General features: G+C 36.7%; 1 protein-coding gene across 1 annotated transcript in view; it reads left to right on the forward strand.

Annotated features, from left to right (window-relative positions):
- Window positions 1–20,833, forward strand: part of CNTN3 (contactin 3) — a 339,764-nt gene that overhangs the window by 125,820 nt on the left and 193,111 nt on the right. The window contains exon 4 of the mRNA XM_015066053.3: window positions 5,271–5,446. Coding sequence (XP_014921539.2) covers window positions 5,271–5,446 — 176 coding nt within the window. The remainder of the gene's footprint in view (window positions 1–5,270; window positions 5,447–20,833) is intronic.

Below are 20,833 nucleotides of genomic sequence, written 5' to 3' on the forward strand. Positions count from 1 at the left end.
AATTTAACTCGTTTATATCTTTGGCAATTATTGCTGAAGCCTAACTAGTTATTTTTGGATAAAGTATTAAGTATGCAAATTTAGACATTCATTCTTTCAAGGGCTGCAATTATTCTCATCACTTCAGTAAACATATTAACAAACATTGCATTTGAACACAAATGCATTTGCTTATTAACTTGAAAGCCACATCTAAAACCACAAATTGCTTCTGTGATTAAATTCCTAATTTTCCTGTCAACCCCCAAATAAAGTATTGCCCGTTGATTTAACAAGTGTTTAGTGTGGGCTTATTTCCAAAACTTAGCCCCACTCCCTAAAGATTTCAGCAAATTATTTTGTTCTCTTCACTTTATGTTGAAGTCTAACGTGTGATGTTTTCTTTTTTTTACCAGCTTATTGTTTGTATTTCTGTTTTCCTGACCAGATTTTGTGTGATAGCATAGCTATCCTGAAGGACATTAGCTTTGTATAAACAACTGTGAGGTGAATTATATCCAGGGATTATTTTGAAACTACCTGATGTCAGTCAGTTTAGTTAGTTTCACTTTTAAAGGGTGACAGTCTCCAACCTTTTTATCAGGTTCTAGTGAAAGACCCATTTTAGGGCTTGGTGCCTGAAATTATAGTGGCAAGATATGTCTATGATTATGTTCATGGTTGTTGTTCATGCCATTGAGGTTTTGTGTAAGGGTTGCCATATCATCTAATAACTAGAATGGTAAGTAAATAAGAACTAATTATTAAGTAAATGAAAATAAATATGCATTCCTTCCTCATCTTTGAGATGTTTGTTTCTAATGTGGCTGACCACAGGGAGGGACGACTATATGGAGGTTAGTTATGGCTAAGTTACTCCACTCAGGAAACTTCTATGAGACCCTACCATGCACCAGCTATTATGGCTGATGGTGGGAATTCAGCAGTGATTGAAACACTCATCATGCTTTGGAGGTCATGCTTTCAAAAGCACCTTTCAACTCTGAAAGTATAGGCTTTTTGTACTGACTTAACTTCTTACATAAATTCATGTTTGCATGCACACACACACACACTCTTACACAGTTTGTTCTTTGTATTGGAAGGCAGTGATTCTTGTACCCTCAGTCACTGATGTTTTAGCATGTTTTCCAGAAGTAACAATTACAGTTTTCCTCATGCAAAAGCGGTAACTGCCAGTTGTAATGGCCCCTGTGTCAGGTACCTTTTGCTGTTATAGTCAAAATTCAAAACCTGTTGGCTCAACGGCATGCATGATGTTTTAAAGAAATTGTATTCAAAAAACGTTCACAGGGAAATTTGCCATAGACTCCCACCATTCTGTTGTACAGGCTTGACCCAACCTCCTTATCCCCACCTGCCCAGTGTTTCTCCAGTGAACACATAACCAGTGCCCTGTTGTGTAGACAATGCAGACATGATTTTAGAAGTTGATAGATCAAATTCATGTTGTCTCAGGCTAGCAGAGTGCACAGCCCAGAACTTCTCATTCCAGCCCTCAGCTTCTACTCATTGGCCCAGAAAAAAATTCACAGATAACCTGCACACAAAGAAATGAGAGGGGATGAGAGCTCATTGTGTGAGAATGAGTAGATTTGTGAAATATGAATATTAAACCATTTCTCACTTGTGGATTCTAAAAGCAAATCCTAATTTGTGTAGAATGAGCATTTGAACACTGGAGGCTGGCAATGAACTTATAAGATCATTCAAGAGTGTTACAACATGATGATTATACAAAGGTGCTTAATCTTGTGACATTTACCACTGAGCTAAATCTACAAGGTTAGTCTGTTTCTAGAGCACAATGTAAATGTTATATGATTGAAATACTGGTATATGCAACCCCAAGAGCCACTGGGCTGTCTTTTCTTGCTCCAGATCACTGCATTAAGCCTTTTGGAATGGAATTTGGGTACGCAAATGTTACTTTTATGAATTTTAAAGCAATTTTGATATTTCAGAAAGATTTTATTCTGAAACTTTAGAGTTTCTCATGAACTTCACACTTTATTCTTAAAAGTGGACATCTGCACCTTTTACAAATAATTATGTATGTGCAAAACTAAAAGACAGTATCTGCCTCTAAAAACTTCCCAAATTCATGGCCTCAATGTGCCACTCACCTGTCATACTTTATTACTATGTGTTGTACTTGAACTCTGAGCAGTTGATTACAATTTACTGCAAAGAAAATTAGTCTAATTTGTAGATTTATTGGACACATACTTTGTAAAAGGAGTAAGTGTGTGTATGCCTTCAGTTTTCTTGAAGGTTTCTTATGCAGAAGAAAGTATCAGAAATATTTAGAAATCAGGCTTAAATAGGAATATTTTGCATTGGGAACTTAAGTACACTATTTTCTCAGGATGTGATAATTTTTGGAATTTCAGGCCCAGAGATTCCTTACACATTTCAGAGTTTAAATAAATACAGACCTTTTTAATTCACATACTTTCAGTAAGAGGAAAAATAATCAGTGTTTAACAAGATAACTGAGAACTTTTATATCATCTGGGGATGAAGTCCATTTAATAATAAATAGTGTTAAGAAGGAGGGAAATAATTGTATCACTTCGTTAAAAGAAAATATTCTTTTGGGTATGTCTTAGCTCTGAAGAGTTTGGTGAAGCAAAGCACTTACTTTTGGCATAGCGGAAACATATTTAAAAGGGAGTAGATTTTGCCTTTTCACATAATGCAATAATCTAGGCATTCAGTCTATGTGATGAAGATCAAGGTAAAGAAAGTACGAAATATTTATGCATGAAAAAATCTTTTCCATTTTAGTTGTTTAGTCAAAGCTTTGGGAAGATAGCTTTCAGATCTTAGACACTTACTGATATAAAGTATTTTCCTACATACTTTATGATATCTTAAATCTTTCCAGCTACTAAGTAGGCAAGAAGAATTGCTTCTCCATATTTTTATTTATCTTTTCAATTTTCCACATAGCCACTGTACCTTTATTATTCATCAGCTAAACACAAAAACACAATTTTCAAATTAAGCCTTCAGACATGTTTAGTCAGGCCATAAAGATTCTAACTCTAGAGCTAAAATCCTCTTTTCCCCCAACAAACTGTATTTTCTGGGTAACAAAAATACAAGTACCCTTTGTCATGAGAGTCTGTCGTTCAAAGGTGTATGAAATTAACTACATCTTTTCTGATTTGAGTTTAGAGTTTTTCCCAATGCAAGCATTAAGATGCTCAGAAGCTTACAAACCATTAATTGCTTAAAAATTCAACCCACCACATGGGGCATCTGGGTGGCTCAGTTGGTTAAGCATCCAACTTCAGCCCAGGTCATGATGTCACGGCTCATGAGTTCAAACCCCACGTTGGGCTCTGTGCTGACAGCTCAGAGCCTGGAGCCTGCTTCCGATTCTGTGTCATCCTCTCTCTGCCCCTCCCCCACTCACACTTTGTCTCTCTCTCTCCTTCAAAAATAAGTAAAAATTAAAAAGAATTTCAACCCACCCACTTGTGATTTACTGTCATATTTATTCTCTGAAAGTCAAACCCAGCATGTGTAGGACTGTGTCTTCCATGTGGTTTGTCTGCATTTGTACCTGCCTGGAAACCATTGAAATGTGGGACTAAACTTATACATTTGTTCATTTCCTATGGCTTCCATCATTAAAACTTTATTATGTATTATTCAGATATAGAAAATGATATAAACACATAATCTAGTGTAATGATGAACATCCATAAAACCACTACTCAACTTAAGAAATAAAGACAGGGGCATGTAGGTGACTCAGTTGGCTAAACATTAGCTTCCATTCAGGTCATGATCTCATGGTTTGTGAGTTCAAGACCCACGTTGGGGTTTGCTGTCATCATGGAGCCTGCTTCAGATCTTCTGTCCCCCTCTCTTTCTACCTCTTTCCTGATCTCTCTCTCTCAAAAATAAATAAACATTTTAAAAAAGAGAAAGAAAACCAAAAACCTAAATTTCCTTGTATTGCCCCCAAACATACCCCACTTTCTTTCCGTAAGAGCTTTAAAATACCTTAAAGTGGAGGCTTTTCATTTTCACATTTTAAAATATGTTTAGTGCATTGATACTACTTTATATGTTTTAAAACTTTACATAAATGGTATCAAACTGTATTTTGTGTACTTTCATTTGTGATAATATTTACATTTCATGTCTTTATTTGCTTTCAGAGCACGTAATATGTCCAAGTTAAATATTTTATGTACTAATATAACAATTTTTAGATGACACATGACATGAGTAAAGAACTCTGAGCTGGAATTCAAAAATGAGTACTACTTCTGGTCCAGTAATGAGTTATTTGGGAACAGCTGACATCTCAACTTTTTTATTGAAATCCTCATCTATAAAATGAGTATTAGATTACCCACATTCCCAGTTACAATGAGCAACTGAGATGATTGTTGTTATAATACACAAAAATTGATAGAATTGATAGTATAATTTTACTGTAACAATTAAGTCTTCCAGGAGGAAGATGGCTTTATTTATACAACAGATGTGTTCTTGAGACTGTGGGTTATTTCTGAGTTTTTCAAGGTGAAATCGACTTTGATGCGTCAAGTATTCTCCTCTTTTAAAAACTATTTTTTCTGTTTAAAAACTCGTGTTTAAAAACCAGCATCTTTTTTCCTTTCTTATTTTGGCTTCCTATTGTTAAATATGGCTCTGGGGTTAATGCCTTTACCGTTGCGGACCCCCTTGGTGGCATTTAGGGTCTTTTACTGCAGTGTGCCATTTAGGAAATAGCATTGTGATGGCTGAGAGGAGTGGAGAGTGCCTCAGGGATAGGTATTTACCCAGACAAATTGAAATGGATAGTTGAGCACTTATCCAATTAATTTATTAAATGTGCTCAGTCGGTCTGAATAAATCAAAAGAAGTGTGCTCTTTCCCCCCTTCATTGGCAGCATGAGATTGGCCTGAAGTACATGAGATAATTACCTCAACTTCTACTTCCTCTTTGCCTATGCAGACCCAGCCTAAATTTCCCCCCCAGTGAACAGATCATTCTTACCTCTTCAGAAAATCTTGAAAAATCCTTAACTTCTAGAGGCTATTCTGTTGTGCTTTCTACTATACTTTAACCATTTGTTTCCGCTAAGTAGCTGGGCCATGTTTCAATTCAGGTATGCCACCATGGAATAATATATTTATCGTCCTCATTTATGAAAGGTGATGTTTAAAGTAGATTTTGTAATGTGAATTTTTTAAAATTTAAATACGGTAAGAGGGGAAAAATCTTGATATTTGTTTTACAGATGGCAGCTGAATGGAAGTGATATTAATCCGAGTATGGAATATCGCTATAAGTTGAACGGAGGAAATCTTGTCGTTATTAACCCAAACAGAAACTGGGATACGGGAAGTTACCAGTGTTTTGCGACAAATTCACTTGGGACAATTGTCAGCAGAGAAGCTAAACTCCAATTTGCATGTAAGTTTACATTTGCAACATCTAGCAAACCCAATATTTTAAAATATTTAACTGAGTTTGTGTGGTCATTTTGGATTTCAGAAACAATACGTGGATTTTATTAATTGGATAAATAGGTTGAGGAGACAATTCAGTATGATCTTTTGGATCTCTGTGTACTGTACAAATCAGAGCTTAAAATGCGTGGGGGTGTGTTTTCCATTTTGCTATTTTTGTAAGGATTCTGTTTAGGAATGGAAAAAAGAATCCAGTTGAGAATATGTTCATCGAGTAGCTACTCTGTCTGCTACTGTGTTTGAACTGAAAAGAAAATGAAGGAATTGTCAGACATGATCCTCGCTCTGGGAGAACATTGAAATTAGAGAAATTAGAGAATTATGTCTGAGAGATTTGAAAAGATTTAAGGAACCAAGACAATGAGAAGGAAAAGAATCTTATTGACCTCCCTTATGGTTTTGCCCAGCTCACAGTGACCTTCAGGGCAACCCTCACTGAGGCAGGGCTCTGGAGGCCAGCTTTGTACTGTGTTAATTGGACCTGGGTGAACTTGTGGCCCAACCTGAGAAAAATCACAGCCTTTCTCCAGGGAATTCTGAATTGGGACCAGAGATCTCATTTAGTTTTTATCTTCCTGATAATATCTTGTGACGACTTTCTACTTTTTGCTTCTTTTAGTTTCTGTTCCTTTGCTTTAGCTGTATATTTTGTATGTAATGCATCTTAGGGTTACCTTGGTTGTAAGGTTTCTCTTAGTTCTTTACATATACCTCAGTAATTCTGAAATTGGAATGCATGTGTTCTTATAATGTGGTAGTATTGTCTCCCCACAGCCACAAGCCATTAAGAAATTGATGATGTGTCATTTAATGCATGGCTTATTCTGCAGTTTTCTGTTCTTTATAATGACAATGGTTGGTTTTGCTCCTGATACTATATTCTGCATGCTCTGTTTGCACACTTACTTGCTCTTTCCATTGTTTTCACTTTGTTATCTTCGATGAACAGTGTTTCTGGCTCTCTGATTTAAAGCTGTACCTTCCTGAGTACTTTGAAAGCTAGATTTTATATCATACAAATTTAAGTTTGCCTTGAAGTTTACCAATTAGTATTGTATATGTTCTTTTAATAGCCAGAATTTTAAATCTAAATTGTTTTTTCAGAGTTACTCCATTTTAAACAATAAGTTTCGTTCCTTTTTTCCCTTACTGTATATTTTGCTGTCCTGGTGATTTCTGTGGTTATTGATTTAAATTGTTGTTCTGCCGTTTTCATAGAGGGGTGTGCGTGTGTGTGTGTGTGTGTGTGTGAGTGTATACACATAGAGGGCAAGCATATATATTAGGCACTATGTATATATGTATGTATGTGTGTATATACTAAGTATACATATAATATTTTTCTCATGAATGATTTAATATGTGCATATTGTCTTTAACCAGAATTTTGCCAGAATCTATGAGGTATCAGTGTTTTTACCTAGTTTCAATGCCCGCCATGAGACCTCTTCCCATTCTTGCATTTTTATTTTTTTAGTATCTCCATTTTTAAATATTTACTATTTAATAACTCACATTTAAAAACGGAACTATATATCATCATATTTTAAAATTTATTTTGAGAGTGCACGCATGTGTGAGGGGCAGAAAGAGAGGGAAAAAAGTATCCCAAGCAGGCTCCGTGCTATCAGCATAGAGCCTGATGCAGGGTGAACTGTGAGATCATGAGCTGATTTGCAGTCAAGAGTCTGATGCATCACCAAATGAGCCTCCCAGCTGCCCCTGTTGCATCGTATTACATTTTAAAGAATGTCATTATATTGACTTGAGTATGAAGATACCTTCTGGTTAGTACAAAGGTTGAATCCCCAGACTGCCAAAGAATTCCCATATGGTGTCCTATTGTCTTATGGAGTTAGTGTTGCTGAACACAAGTCTGAGATCAGACTCACTTCTGTTTCTTGGGAGCTCACCACCACTTCCTTTTTTGTTGCTTTTTTGTCTCACTTGGTTGCATATGTGATAATTTTTCTTCATCCCTTTAGTTAAAAACATGCGTATTTCTAGCATACAGCAACGTTTAGCTCTTTTTAAAATTACTTTGCTTAGAATTTGAGTTACTATTATAATTGCATGTTTTGTACACGTTTAGGAAATTTTCCTTCTTTTATATCTTTTAGTTTTATGTTTGATTTACTCATATTTAAAAGGCACTGATACTCTGTATACTGGATTTTTTTTGTCCTATTTTTTGAAATACGTTTTACCTCAGGCTGTTCTTTCCTTTGAATTTCTGTTCTTCATTCGATGAGGCCACATCTATTTGTTTGTATTCTTTTAAGGATATAGTCAGTTTTCTGAAATGCTCTTTTGGATCTACAGGCAGTGTTTGTTCCCACTTCCATTTGGTGTTTTCATTTTTATGCTTAATATTTTAAATATGCTCTAAAGCAAATTTTATCCAAACTCTGTTTTTATCAACAGATGCTATCAGTGGATTACCCTGACTCTGTTTGCTTTGCTACATGCAGAGGTCAGATTCTTTGCTCTGATCTATAGCAGAATGTACAATTCCCAGTCTAACTCCCTATTTCTAGGAGTCTTTCACCAAATATATTGTTCCTTTTATGCAGTGTTATTTTTCTTTTACAGATTTTTTAAAGATTTTTTTTCAGTCTATCCTTCATAGAGAGTATGGCTTGTTTGGAAATACCTCTGAAATTATATCATGCCTCTTCTAGTCTCCCTGTCCAGTACTTAACAGACCAAGTGGGATAAAGTTGTTAAGTCTAGGATTTTATTTACCCTACTTACAAGCTAGTAAGTTAGCCTGCTGCTGTTTCACTGATGGTAGCAGAAGACACGATATTCCTGGATCAGTGACAGAGGGCTTTATTACTCACAGCTCAGCAAGCAACATGCTTCCTTACCCTCAAGTCCCACAGAGGTGTTAAGCTGTGGCTGGAAAGATGCTGCACACACAGCTGAGGAACACTGGGCTTAGAGACCCCGCCTCTCTTATAGCAAGCAGTAAGCAACCTGCTTTTAATCCTAGAGAAAGCCATTACCTTATCCTTCCAGGCTGCTCTCTGCAGACACATCCTGAGAAAGACCTTTCAGCCTTGGCACACCCAGCAAAAACTTGCAGAGAAGCTAACGGCATATGGTTGATTGCCTCTCCCAAAAAGGGTTGTCAGTTTTTTGTTTGTTTGCTATAATCCTTGAGTTTTTCACTTGGGTGCACCCTATCAGGATACATGTGGTAACAGCCTCACATACATTCTTGTTCTGGTGCTTGTCATGAGTTGCTTAGCAGTGTTGGTGTACAGGGAGTCTTTGGTTTGCTTTGGTTTTGCAGTTTGAGGAGGGGACAGTTCATAAGTGCTTTTGGAAATAGACAAGAAGGAATTTTGGGTATTCTTTGCCTAATGCCACGTTAGATTGGAAATGTAAAAGATGCATTTTTAAAATGATATAGTTGAGATATAACTGGTATCTTCTGGTAAAGAGACCAAAGACAGTGGAAAAAAACAGTGGAAAATATTTGCTAGATCAGAGATTTCAAACCACCAGTTTTAAAGAAGCCTCGCTTTGACTTGGTAGCCTTGAAAGGATGTGGTGCATTAACCGAAGATGGAATTAGGATCAAGACCCTTGTATTAGAGAGATGCTCATGACTTCAGGGGATTTTGACTGTCTTTGCTGTAGACAAATGGATGGTAACTGGGTTGTCACTGAGAAACATTCAAATTGTTCACTATATGTCTCCTCTCTTGATTATGTTTGCATGGTTAGTGATACTTTTTGTTTCTATTAGTTATGGAGAAAGTATTTAAAATGTGCTTCATGGATAAATGAATATATGAAAGGATAGTCAATGCACCACTTATAACACTGGAGAAAATGCAAGGGAATGTTATCTTAATTTTCAAGTTGCTTGGAAATCGTGTTTGTAATAAAATGAAAATGAAAAAGGTCATTCTTAATTTAAGAGGTCTCCTTTTTGTAGCCATTCTTAACCCTTTCCAGTAGATTATTTGTGGAATAGTTAAAAAAATTCTGTGTAAGGGAAAAATGTGCAAAATGATGCAGTGTTTGAGTTATAGATTTCTCAGTTATTTGCTATTATGTGACATGTATATAATCTTTGATACGTGTTTAATATATTTGAAAATTTTTTCCAGATTCTTAATTCCAACCACAGCAGTTTAGGATAGCAACCCCAAACCCCCAAATATCTTTGCTTCATTAATACTCAGTTTTATTTGTCTTATTCCTGAATTTCTTATATTTCTTTATTACAATGTTTTTATTTTGGTCATTTTGTGATGCATTATATTTTAATCATGAATTATGTTAGACATGCAAATAGTAGGGAGAAATTGGAAAGAATTTCAGTGTAGCCACCAGTTAAGATTTAAAGCATTTGAAGTTCAATTAAACCTACCTGCTAACTCACCCTGCTGACATTTCCTTCACTGGCTGCTCCTCTCAGTAGTGATTCACTGCTGTAAATTAAGTGTGGTTTTTATCCTTAGAATGCACATTTGTTTTTCTAAGCAGCAGGCTAAATTGTTGTACCTTTTTAATCTTTTAAACTTTTCTATAGTGGCATCATACGGTATGCATACATCTGCAACATTTTTGTCCCCTCAGCATTAGGTTTTGAGTGTCTGCTGCTCTACATCCTTGCCAATGCTTGTTATTGTTCTGTTTTTTAATTTGTGCAAATCGGATGAATATAAAATTGCGTTTCACTATGGTTTAATTTGCATTTCTGTGATTACAATGACGTTAAACTCCTTTTCTGTATTTGATTGATCTAGATTTTTTTCTTTTTACTGTATGATAGCCTTTTTTTTTTTACAGTTCTTTGTACACTTTGGATTGATCATCTTTTTAGTGACTAGTTGTTTTTTTCCTTGTGTCTGTCAAATGATGAACAGATGTTCTTACTTTTGAATTAAGGTATCCGTCTCTTTATAACCTGTGTTCTTTTACGAGTTGTTTAAAATTTTTTGTCGCTCATCCTTAAATGGTAAAGACATTCTCCTAAAGGTACTTATAAATGTTTAATGTTATGCTCTTTACATTAAGTATTTAATTATCTGGAATTGATTTTGTATATCATAGGAGGTATAAGTACCCAATTATATTATTTCAATATGGGAAATCAACTTTAGCAGCCCAGTTGATTGAAGAGTCCATTCTTAACCAACCCAAGTGCAACGTGTGGTCATTGTTTCTGGCTTCTTTGGGCTTTTGTGTTTGGAGAATCGTATTATCGGCAAATAATGAGAATTTTTGTTGCCTTATCAACACTGCTCTTTCTCTAAGAGCCTAATAGAGTGTTAAATTAATAGTTTGATGGTAGATATTCCTATCTTGATCCTGATTTTATTTATTTACTTTTTTAATGTTTATTTTTGAGAGAGAGACACACAGAGAGATAGAGACAGAGAATGAGAGGGGGAAGGGCAGAAAGGGAGACACAGAATCCAAAGCAGGCTCCAGGCTCTAAGCTGTCTGCACAGAGCCTGATACAGAGCTCAAACTCACAAACCATGAGATCATGACCTGAACCGAATTCGGATACTAATGGACTGAACCACCCAGGTGCCCCTTGATACTGATTTTAAAGAGAATAAATTAAGAGTAACATTGCATCATTTGATAGGACATTTTCTATGGATTTTGTAAATACTAATGCAGATCCTTTTCAGGTTAGTTTTTATTATGAATGTTTTATTCTTTTAAGAGCTTTTCCTACTTTTACTGAGATATTCCTTTTGTTTTTCTCCTTTAAACTATTAATGTAGTGAATATTTTTTAATATTAATCAAACTACTATTCCTGGGTTAGTTTCCTCTTGGCTTTTATGTAAGTTTTTTAAATACATGGATGCTATTTGCCAACATTTTATTTTGCATTTTTACATATATACTCATATAGGAGATTTTCTTTTTATTTTCTCTTATACTGTCCTTTCTTTGGCTTTAGTATCAAAGTTATGTTCATCTCAAAAAATGAGCTTGAGAATATTTCTTATTTTTATATTCCCTAGAAGAATGTAAGAAAAATTGGAATTATATATTCCTTGAATAAGAAGTAGAACTTACAGGGGTGCCTGGGTGGCTCAGTCGGTTAAGCTTCCTAATTCGGCTAAGGTCATGATTCACACTTGGTGAGTTCAAGCCCTGTGTTGGGCTCTGTGCTGACAGCTTGGAGCCTGAAGCCTGCTTTGGATTCTGTGCTTCCTTCTCTCTCTGCTCCTCCCCTACTTGCACTCTGTCTTTCTCTCAAAAATAAATGAACATTTAAGACAAATTAAAAAAAAAAAAAGAAGTAGAACCTACAAATAACAACTGGTTTTGGAGTTTCATTGAGGAAAAAAAATTTTGAATGCTTATTTTTTTTATTTTTTTTAAATTTTTTTGAGAGAGAGAGAGCAGGAGAGGGGTAGAGGGAGAGAGAGAGAGAGGGAGAGAGAGAGAGAGAGAGGGAGAGGGAGAGAGAGAGAGAGAGAGAGAGAGAGAGAGAGAGAGAGAGAACGAACTCTAAGCAGCTTCTGCTCTGTGGATGTGGAACCTGAGGCGGAGCTCAATCCCACCAACAATGGGATTATGACCTAAACCGAAATCAACAGCCAGAAGCTTAACTAACTGAGCCACCTAGATACCCCGAGGAAATATTTTAACTATTAATTGAATCTCTTGAATAGTTATAGGAGTAATCATATTATCTTTTTCTTTATGGAAAGTTGTGGCTTCACTAGGAATTTCATCCATATTTTTATATTTTCTAGTGCATTGGCAAAAAGTTATTTCAAAACCTTTCCTTTTATTATTACCATTCTTTGCTTTGTATGTACACTCCCTGTTTCATTGTAAGTATTATTTTACTCCTCTTTTTAATAAAACTTGTCAGAACTTGGCATCATGTTCGCTTTTGAATCTTTATATGTCATTCATTTTATTTTTATTGTTCTTTCCAACTTCTTAGATTATTTTATTGTTCTTTTTTACATCACTTAATTTATATGGTTAACTTATTACTTTCTTACCATTCTTCTGTTCTCATATAAATATGTATGGCTTTAAATTTTCCTGAAATCAGTTTTAACTGCAAACCAGAGTTTGACATAATAGCATATGTATTATGTTCACTTCTTTTTTTTAAATTTTTTTTCAACGTTTTTTAATTTATTTTTGGGACAGAGAGAGACAGAGCATGAACGGGGGAGGGGCAGAGAGAGAGGGAGACACAGAATCGGAAACAGGCTCCAGGCTCCGAGCCATCAGCCCAGAGCCTGACGCAGGGCTTGAACTCACGGACTGCGAGATTGTGACCTGGCTGAAGTCGGACGCTTAACCGACTGCGCCACCCAGGCGCCCCTTATTATGTTCACTTCTATAACTGTTATAATTTCATTATGATGAATGATATTTCTCTTGGATCTGTGAGTTTATCAGATTTGTTTTTGAACTTCCAAACATACAGAGTTTTTCTAGTCACCTTTTCTTACTTGTTTCTAACCTAGTGTCCCATAGATCAGAGCAGTGTTCTCCATATGTTCAGTGGGTTAAAGTTGTTAATTTTGTTGCTGAAATTATATTATCTCATTACTGATGCTTTAGCTAAACAATCAGTTTCTCTCATATGGTAGTGGATTTCACAGTTTATCCTAGTATTTCTGTATTTTTGCTTTGTATATTTAGTGATTTCTTGATGCATAAAAATTTATAATCGGAATATTTTTGGTCCACATGAGGTAACCAACTATCTTTTATTAATTACTTGCCTTAGAATTTAGGTTTTCATATGCTAATATTGCTTTCTAATTCATTCTGCGTTTTTTGTGTGTACTTCGCGTATGGATTGATTGAGAATCTCTTCCCCACTCAATAACATTGGAAGTTATACACCTTATTTATTTTCTTCTAGTAATTGCCCTAGAAATTTCAGTATGCATGTTTAACAAAGTCTAAAGTTAATTCAATATTTCTAACAATAGAGTATTTTGCAGTACTTTAAACTATATTGTCCTCCTCCAAAATACTGAAATATTGTTGACAAATATTTTTTGTTGAAATTTTTAATGTCATCAGTTAGACATTACTGATACAGTTCCTTGATTTTCCAGGGTTTTTTTTAATGTCAGAAACAACATAAGCATGTATAAACCTGTATGTACTTTTTTATTTGTGTCTGGTTTTAAGGAAAACTTCCGGGGGACCTGTGGCTCGCTGCCCCTCCCCCACTTGTTCTCTCTCTCCCTCTCTCTCTCTCTCTCTCTCTCTCTCAAAAATAAATAACCATTAAAAAAATTAAGGAAAACTTCAGGCTTCTGCACATTTCCTCTTTATGTCTCCTTTCCTAGAGGAAACTACTTTCAGTTTACTTTTAAGCATTGTTTGACCATCAGCTCTGAACTGATGCCCTAATACTCTCAGAGCACCACCTTGCCAACCACAGCAATGTGAGATTGCCTTTGCATAAGGTTTGTGAAATCCAGCATTTTAAAGTCATAACTCTTATAAAAGCACAAAATTAAAAATGGGGAAATCGACATTACATCCCACCTACTGCACTTTGACTAGAGAGAGTTTCAAAAGAGCATAAGCCTGTCAGTTTTCTGGCCCAGCCATCATCCAAACCTCCAAGGTAAGTAAACACTTCATCTGCCTTTGTTTGAAGCTGGGGAAGGAATTGGGGTGGGGGGGGGCTGAGAAAAAGCCAGTTGCCAATTGATTAATATTTTCATATGCATTGTCTTAGGGCATATTATCAAAGGATTTTATTAGATCAAAATTTGAAACAGGTCACTCTTCAGTGTTTACATGATGATGACTTTGTAAATAATGTTTAGAGCTGAGATTCGTAGCAAAGTATAATTACTAATTATTTTTCTTTCATGCTTAATTTTTCTTTTCCCACAAATAAGTAATCTTGTTTGTTTGTTTTACTTTCTTAATTTTCTATGGTTTTATGCTTACGTCATCCAAAACTTTGGCTAGTTTTCTGAATGTCCTCTCAGATATTGAGATGTATCAGATACCCTGTCGGTTTTATCTTTTCAGAGAAATCTGTTCTCGAGGTCTTTGGAGTGCTCCCATGTAAACTAGCTTTTTCCTGCACATCAGAGGCCGGAGTGGCTTCCTGACATCTCACTTCCTCTGTGTTGGTATTTGTTGTTTTAGAATGCCATATTCTCAAGTGTCCTAAGAAAGGATGAATAATATCTATGATTTTTTCCAGATCATGTGTTCTAGAAATTCTTTAACGGCATACTTAATTGAGAGACTCAGCCTTCTAGGGATTTGATATTAAAAATGATTTTCCTTCAGTACTCTGAAGATATTCTCCTGTTATTCAGCACCCAATGTTGCTGTTGAGAAATCTGATGCCACTTTGATTCTTTACATAGAGGGACCTGTTTTTCTCTGGAGGAGGTTTGTAGGATTTTCACAATGATTTGATTTTTATGAGTCAAATTTTATCTAACATAAACATTTTTATGTTAGATAAAACATATGTTAGATAAAACATAAACATATCTAACATTTTATCTAACTCTATGGATCCTTATAGTTTTAGGACATCAGTCCTTTACTTCTGAGAGATTTTATGATTTCCTCTTTTTAGTTTTTTCTGTTTTCCTTTTCACATACATTGTTATTTGCATTTTGGATAGCCTAGAATGGATTGCTCCTCTCCTCTCTTCACTCCCCGACCCTCACTACCACTAACACCCACACACAGTTCTATCTGAATTTATTTCTTTGGGCTTTTATCTCTATCTCTTGGTAAATATTTTCAACCTTTTCTTTGAACACTTCTACTGACTTTTTAATATGGGCTGTCTAATGTTTGCAATTGAAGAGAATTTTGTACTCTTAATATCCTCTATATCTTTTTTTGGTTCAGTAGTTGTAATATCTTTTCATATACATATGAAGATATGAATGATAGATGGTTTTCTTCCTTTGTTTTCTTCCCCTATACAAAATGTTTTTCCCAAGTAGCTTTGTTTCTGTTTTATGCTGGTTGGTTTCTGTCTTTCAAATGAGAAATTGTCTTGCAGATATCTGGTTATTTTGGGTTATTTGCACAGGCCTAAGAGTGGGGAACCAACACCCTAACAGAAATCTCCAGTTTCATGGTGGATCTTGTCATTGTGAGGTAACCATATTGTTGCTCATTTCATTGGGAGCCCCTTAAATATCAGTGCTTTTAGTTCTTCCCTTTTGAGCCAGTTAGATTCTTTAGAGGGGAAAAGAATCCAGTCTTCCCCCTGGTTGGCAATAACACTGCCACTAGTGTTCTAGGAGCGTGGTGGGAGAAGAGGCCTTAGAGATTGCAGTATACAAGGTCCAAGGTGCATCTATTTATTTCGTCCACCTGTTTTCTCACAAGATGCTTCCCAAGATCAACCGACTAATGTCTACTTAAGGCATCCAGTGTTTCATCCTCTAGAGAATAAGCCCCTTCTCTGTTGTAGAATGGGACTTCCTTGGTTGTAGGTGGGCAGACCAGAAATCTGGGTATCTTCTGCTTAAATTTTTTTATTTTACCACCCCCTCCACTTCCTTTCCTTTTCCAGATGTGCCTGCTACCTCCATTCCTAAGGGTTTTGAGGATTCTGCCTGTCAATCTGCTCATTTCGGGGATTTCCTTATTATGAGCCCAAGAGTCATCTTTCTCCCATTTTGTGAAACCAGTTAACACCGTCACTTCTGTTTTCTGGCTTGTAAAATTTTAGTACACTTTGCTATTCTGTTTCCCTGCTTTCAAAACATACCTCTATGTTGCAAGTAGATCCTAGTTTGGAGAATAGCTCCGAGGAAGAGAGAAATTAGATATGTAGGTGTTTCTCTGGAAGCCTTACTGTTACTTCACGCAAATCAGTGTTTCTTTTTTAGATTTACTCACACATTTACTATTGCTGTTGGGCACCTGCTTTCTTGCATCTGGACTCATTTTTCTTCTTTGAGACCTCTATTAGAAATCTATTTAGTATGTTTCTGTAGGTGATCAGTGCTATTTTGTTTTCTGTCTCCCCCCATTGGTCTGAAAGTGCGTTTATTTGCCCTTGTTTTTCAGACAATAATTTCACTGCAAAATGTAGTGTTAAAGACACTCCTAGACTGGAGCCAGACCGCACGGGTTTGAATCGCATCTCCACGGCTTGTCAGCCTCATGACTTTGGACAAATACTTGACCTGCTTGCATTTCTAGTTCTTCATCTGCAGAGCAAAGCTTAACGGTGGAATTTACTTCACTGGGTGTGAGGGTTAAATGAACTAAAATGTGTCAAGCCCCCAGAGCAGTGCCTACCACAGAGTGCATGCTCTCTGTGCAAGATCAGCTCCTGTCATTTTTATACAGTTGCAGGGAATGATAACTGGATCTTGGGATGCATGTCTTATGACAACTGAAAATTTTTTAGCAGATATCTTCCAGATTCATTTATCCCCATGGCAACTCCACTCCTTCTCATTTTCTTTTGAATATATTTTGAAACTTCTCATTCTCTCCTGCATCTCTGTTAACTTGCCTGTCTGTCAGGTTTTCTATCTCCACATCTCTTTGCACTGTTCAGAGTTACTTACTTCTTTCTAGCCTTTACATCACTAATTAATCTCTGCCAATTTACTATTAAATAATCCTTTGAGTTTTTACTTCTAGTGATTGTATTTTCCCTGTCTAGACATTCTGTCTGGCTCTTTTTTCTATGTTCCTGTTCTCTATTCAGAGCATCTTGGTTTTTTTCTGATGGTTTGACATGCAACCCCATTTTTTTCTTTATTATTTTAATGGTTTAATGTCTTAAGTATTTAGGTATTCCTTCATAATGTTTATTAGCTCAGGACATTGCCTGTGTGAACCTGTGATTTGTTGGTCTGTTGGGAATATAAAAGTGCTCCCATTTTTTAAAAATAGTTTTTTTAATGTTTATTTCTTTTTGAGAGACTGAGAGAGACAGAGAATGAGCCAGGGAGGGGCAGAGAGAGAGAGGGAGACACAGAATATGAAGCAGGCTCCAGGGTCTAAGGTGTCAGCACAGAGTCCGATGCAGGGTTCAGACTCACAAACCATGAGATCATGACCTGAGCTGAAGTCGGACGCTTATCCAACTGAGCCACCCAGGTGCCCCAAGAATCACTTTTTAAATAAAAGCCCCCATAAAGTAGAAACTACTAATAGAGAAGTTATTTCAGGTAAAACTTAAAATTTCAAAGGTCAGTTATTTTAGAGTATTATTTATATTATGATTAATGACTTGTATGTATATTATGAGAACATTACTTTTCTCCTCTCTATATTATATATTTTGTCTAATTGTGCAAAGAAAGGGTAAAAGGCATTTTAGTCTTAGTATACGTGCTGCTGAAGCCAGCACAGGGAAATTCAGTCTTTGTTTTTTAATAAGAAATTTATTGTCAGATTGATTTCCATACAACACCCAGTGCTCATCCCAACAGGTGCCCTCCTCAATACCCATCACTCCCCTCCCTCCCACCCCCCATCAACCCTCAGTTTGTTCTCAGTTTTTAGAGTCTCTTATGGTTTGGCTCTCTCCCTCTCTCTCTCTCTCTCTCTCTCTCTCTCTCTCTTTTTTTTTTTTTCTCCTTCCCCTCCCCCATAGTCTTCTGTTAAGTTTCTCAGGATCCACATAAGAGTGAAAACATATGGTATCTCTTTCTTTGTATGACTTATTTCACTTAGCATCACACTCTCCAGTTCCATCCAAGTTGCTACAAAAGGCCATATTTCATTCTTTCTCATTGCCACGTAGTATTCCATTGTATATATAAACCACCTCTTCTTTATCCATTCATCAGTTGATGGACATTTAGGCTCTTTCCATAATTTGGCTATCGTTAAAAGTGCTGCTATAAACATTGGGGTACAAGTGTCCCTATGCATTAGTACTCCTGTATCCCTTGGGTCAATTCCTAGTGGTGCTGTTGCTGGGCCATAGGGTAGATCTATTTTTAATTTTTTGAGGAACCTCCACACTGTTTTCCAGCATGGCTGCACCAGTTTGCATTCCCACCAACAGTGCAAGAGGGTTCCCGTTTCTCCACATCCTCTCCAGCGTCTATAGTCTCCTGATTTGTTCATTTTAGCCACTCTGACCAGCGTGAGGTGATATCTCAGTGTGCTTTTGATTTGTATTTCCCTGATGAGCGACATTGACCATCTTTTCATAAATAATTTTTGATGTGAATATGATCTCCAGTAGAATTTCTGCCTACCCAGGCCAACATGAGACTCTCTTTAGCCTTGGGTTAAGGAGCGTCCATACCAAGAAGATTTTATTGCTTTTTCCAGGAACCTCAGGGGTATAACCAAGCTAGGAACTGTTTTATGTTACTATATTGGTTCTGGGTAACCCAATGTGAATAGTCAGTTTTCACTATTTATGGTAGTTATCTTCCATAAAGTCACTGTTAACACAAGTTAGCGAATACCGAACCATTGCTCCTCAGGGAAATATAGGGTTAGATTCCTGCAAACCTCTGGTCACAACATTATCTTCAGCCAATCAATTCATAACCTTGTTTTATGTATGTTTCTGTTTAAAGGAATCTTGCGGAATGTACAGTGTTGATTTATTAACATTAAACTCATGGTCAAGAGCTCTATTATTCATGCTCAAACAAAGCTTTTCTAACAAACATATTTTTCCCCCTAAGGCACAGCACAGTTTCCTTATGCATAAGAACATGAGAGATTTCAGCCCTATGCTTGGGGTCCATTGAAACCGTGAGGTCAACCAAAAGCACACAAGTGCAAAAACCATGGCATTAAATATACAGAAATAAAGGATGCTTGTTTACAGTATGAGAGCTGAAACAAGAAGGCAGAGAGCATTGCTTCCTCAACCTCAATTGGGAATGTGCACAGGGTGTGACTCAGACTTGTCAACACTTTGTGCATGTGTTCATATGACCGCCAAAGTACTGCAAATACTGATTTGGGGGTTACAAATAGATTTTAGGGAGTAGGTGAACTTACAGACATGAAACTCACAAATAATGAGGGTCAACTATGTTAACTGCACAGGAAATCCCAAACCATGTGAAGTCTTAGGTCCCACATTGTGAATTCTTCATTGAAGTGTCTCTGCCCTGCAAACCCCTCACGGCCACCACAGACCCACCCTAGGAGAGAGAGGACAAACTAACTGCCTAGTCCTTTCCCTCATTCCAGAGATGGGTTTAGCCATCACTGCAGCCCTGCAGACGTGCAGCTGTGTGCGAAAGGGCTTATCTATCATCAAAATGCCACTTCCTAGACCCAAAACCTATTTCTGCTTTCACATGGTCCGTTCAAGCCTAATGCTCTCATTGCCCACACCCTCATTCCCAGCAACCCCAGCATAAGCTCTAGAATTAATTGCTCTGCTTTTCACCTTCTTTGCCCAGCTATGCATCCAACTTAATTTGTGTTGTAACAAACGCTGCAAGGTAACTTTTAGAACTAGATGTCTCCTATCATTTCTTATGCTTTTTTATAATTCTGTTCAATTTGGTCACCTAGGATGATAATGTAAATGAGTGAAATAAGCTTGGTGTAAGCAGTAAGAATTAGTAGGGTCTGAGATGGGCCGGAGATGCTGGCGTGCTTTTCCTAAAGTGAGTGCTCACTGCTCACTTCCCTAGTTTTTGTCATTTATTTATTTACTCCTAACTTCATACTTCCAGCTTGGACCTGTCCCCCAAACTTGTGGCTCAGAAAACCACCTGCCAATTCTGCTGTGGATATAAGCTGACATCTCAGAGTTATATTTCCAAACCATAATCTTGATTTTCCCAAAAACCTTGCTCCTCTCCAGTGTTCACCACTTTGATAAAAGACACATTTGTTTGTTTTCTGGGTTAGTTGCACTGATGTGGCTGTTATCTAGATGTATCAGTGGGACAAGGTGGGTTTAGGATTCTCCTACCCCACCATCAGGACGAGCACGGAGTAACGTCTAGAATTGTTGAATCACAACATTGTACACCTGAAACTAATATAATGCTGTATGTTCATTATACTCGAATAAAAAAATGATAATTAATTTGATGCCTATGGAAAAAAGACACATTTATTGCATTGTTCAGCCCCAAAATCTGAGTCATCTGTGAGCTTTTTTTCCCCTTATTTACCTTCCAGACATATTCTTTAATCTGTCCTTTTAGTTTTACCTTCAGAGTATACCCAGAAGCTGACCACTTTTCATTCTCCATATTGCTGCCATTCAAATGCAAGTCGTGTCTGCCTCTCACCTTTCTACTCCACATCTCTTCCTAGTGCCACCTACCCTCTCCCGCCCCTGCCCCCACCACTGCGCACAATGTTCTGTTCTCCACCCAAGAAGCAGATCGATTCCACACTT

Source organism: Acinonyx jubatus, chromosome A2, assembly GCF_027475565.1.
Source record: "Acinonyx jubatus isolate Ajub_Pintada_27869175 chromosome A2, VMU_Ajub_asm_v1.0, whole genome shotgun sequence".
Classification (NCBI taxonomy): domain Eukaryota; kingdom Metazoa; phylum Chordata; class Mammalia; order Carnivora; family Felidae; genus Acinonyx; species Acinonyx jubatus.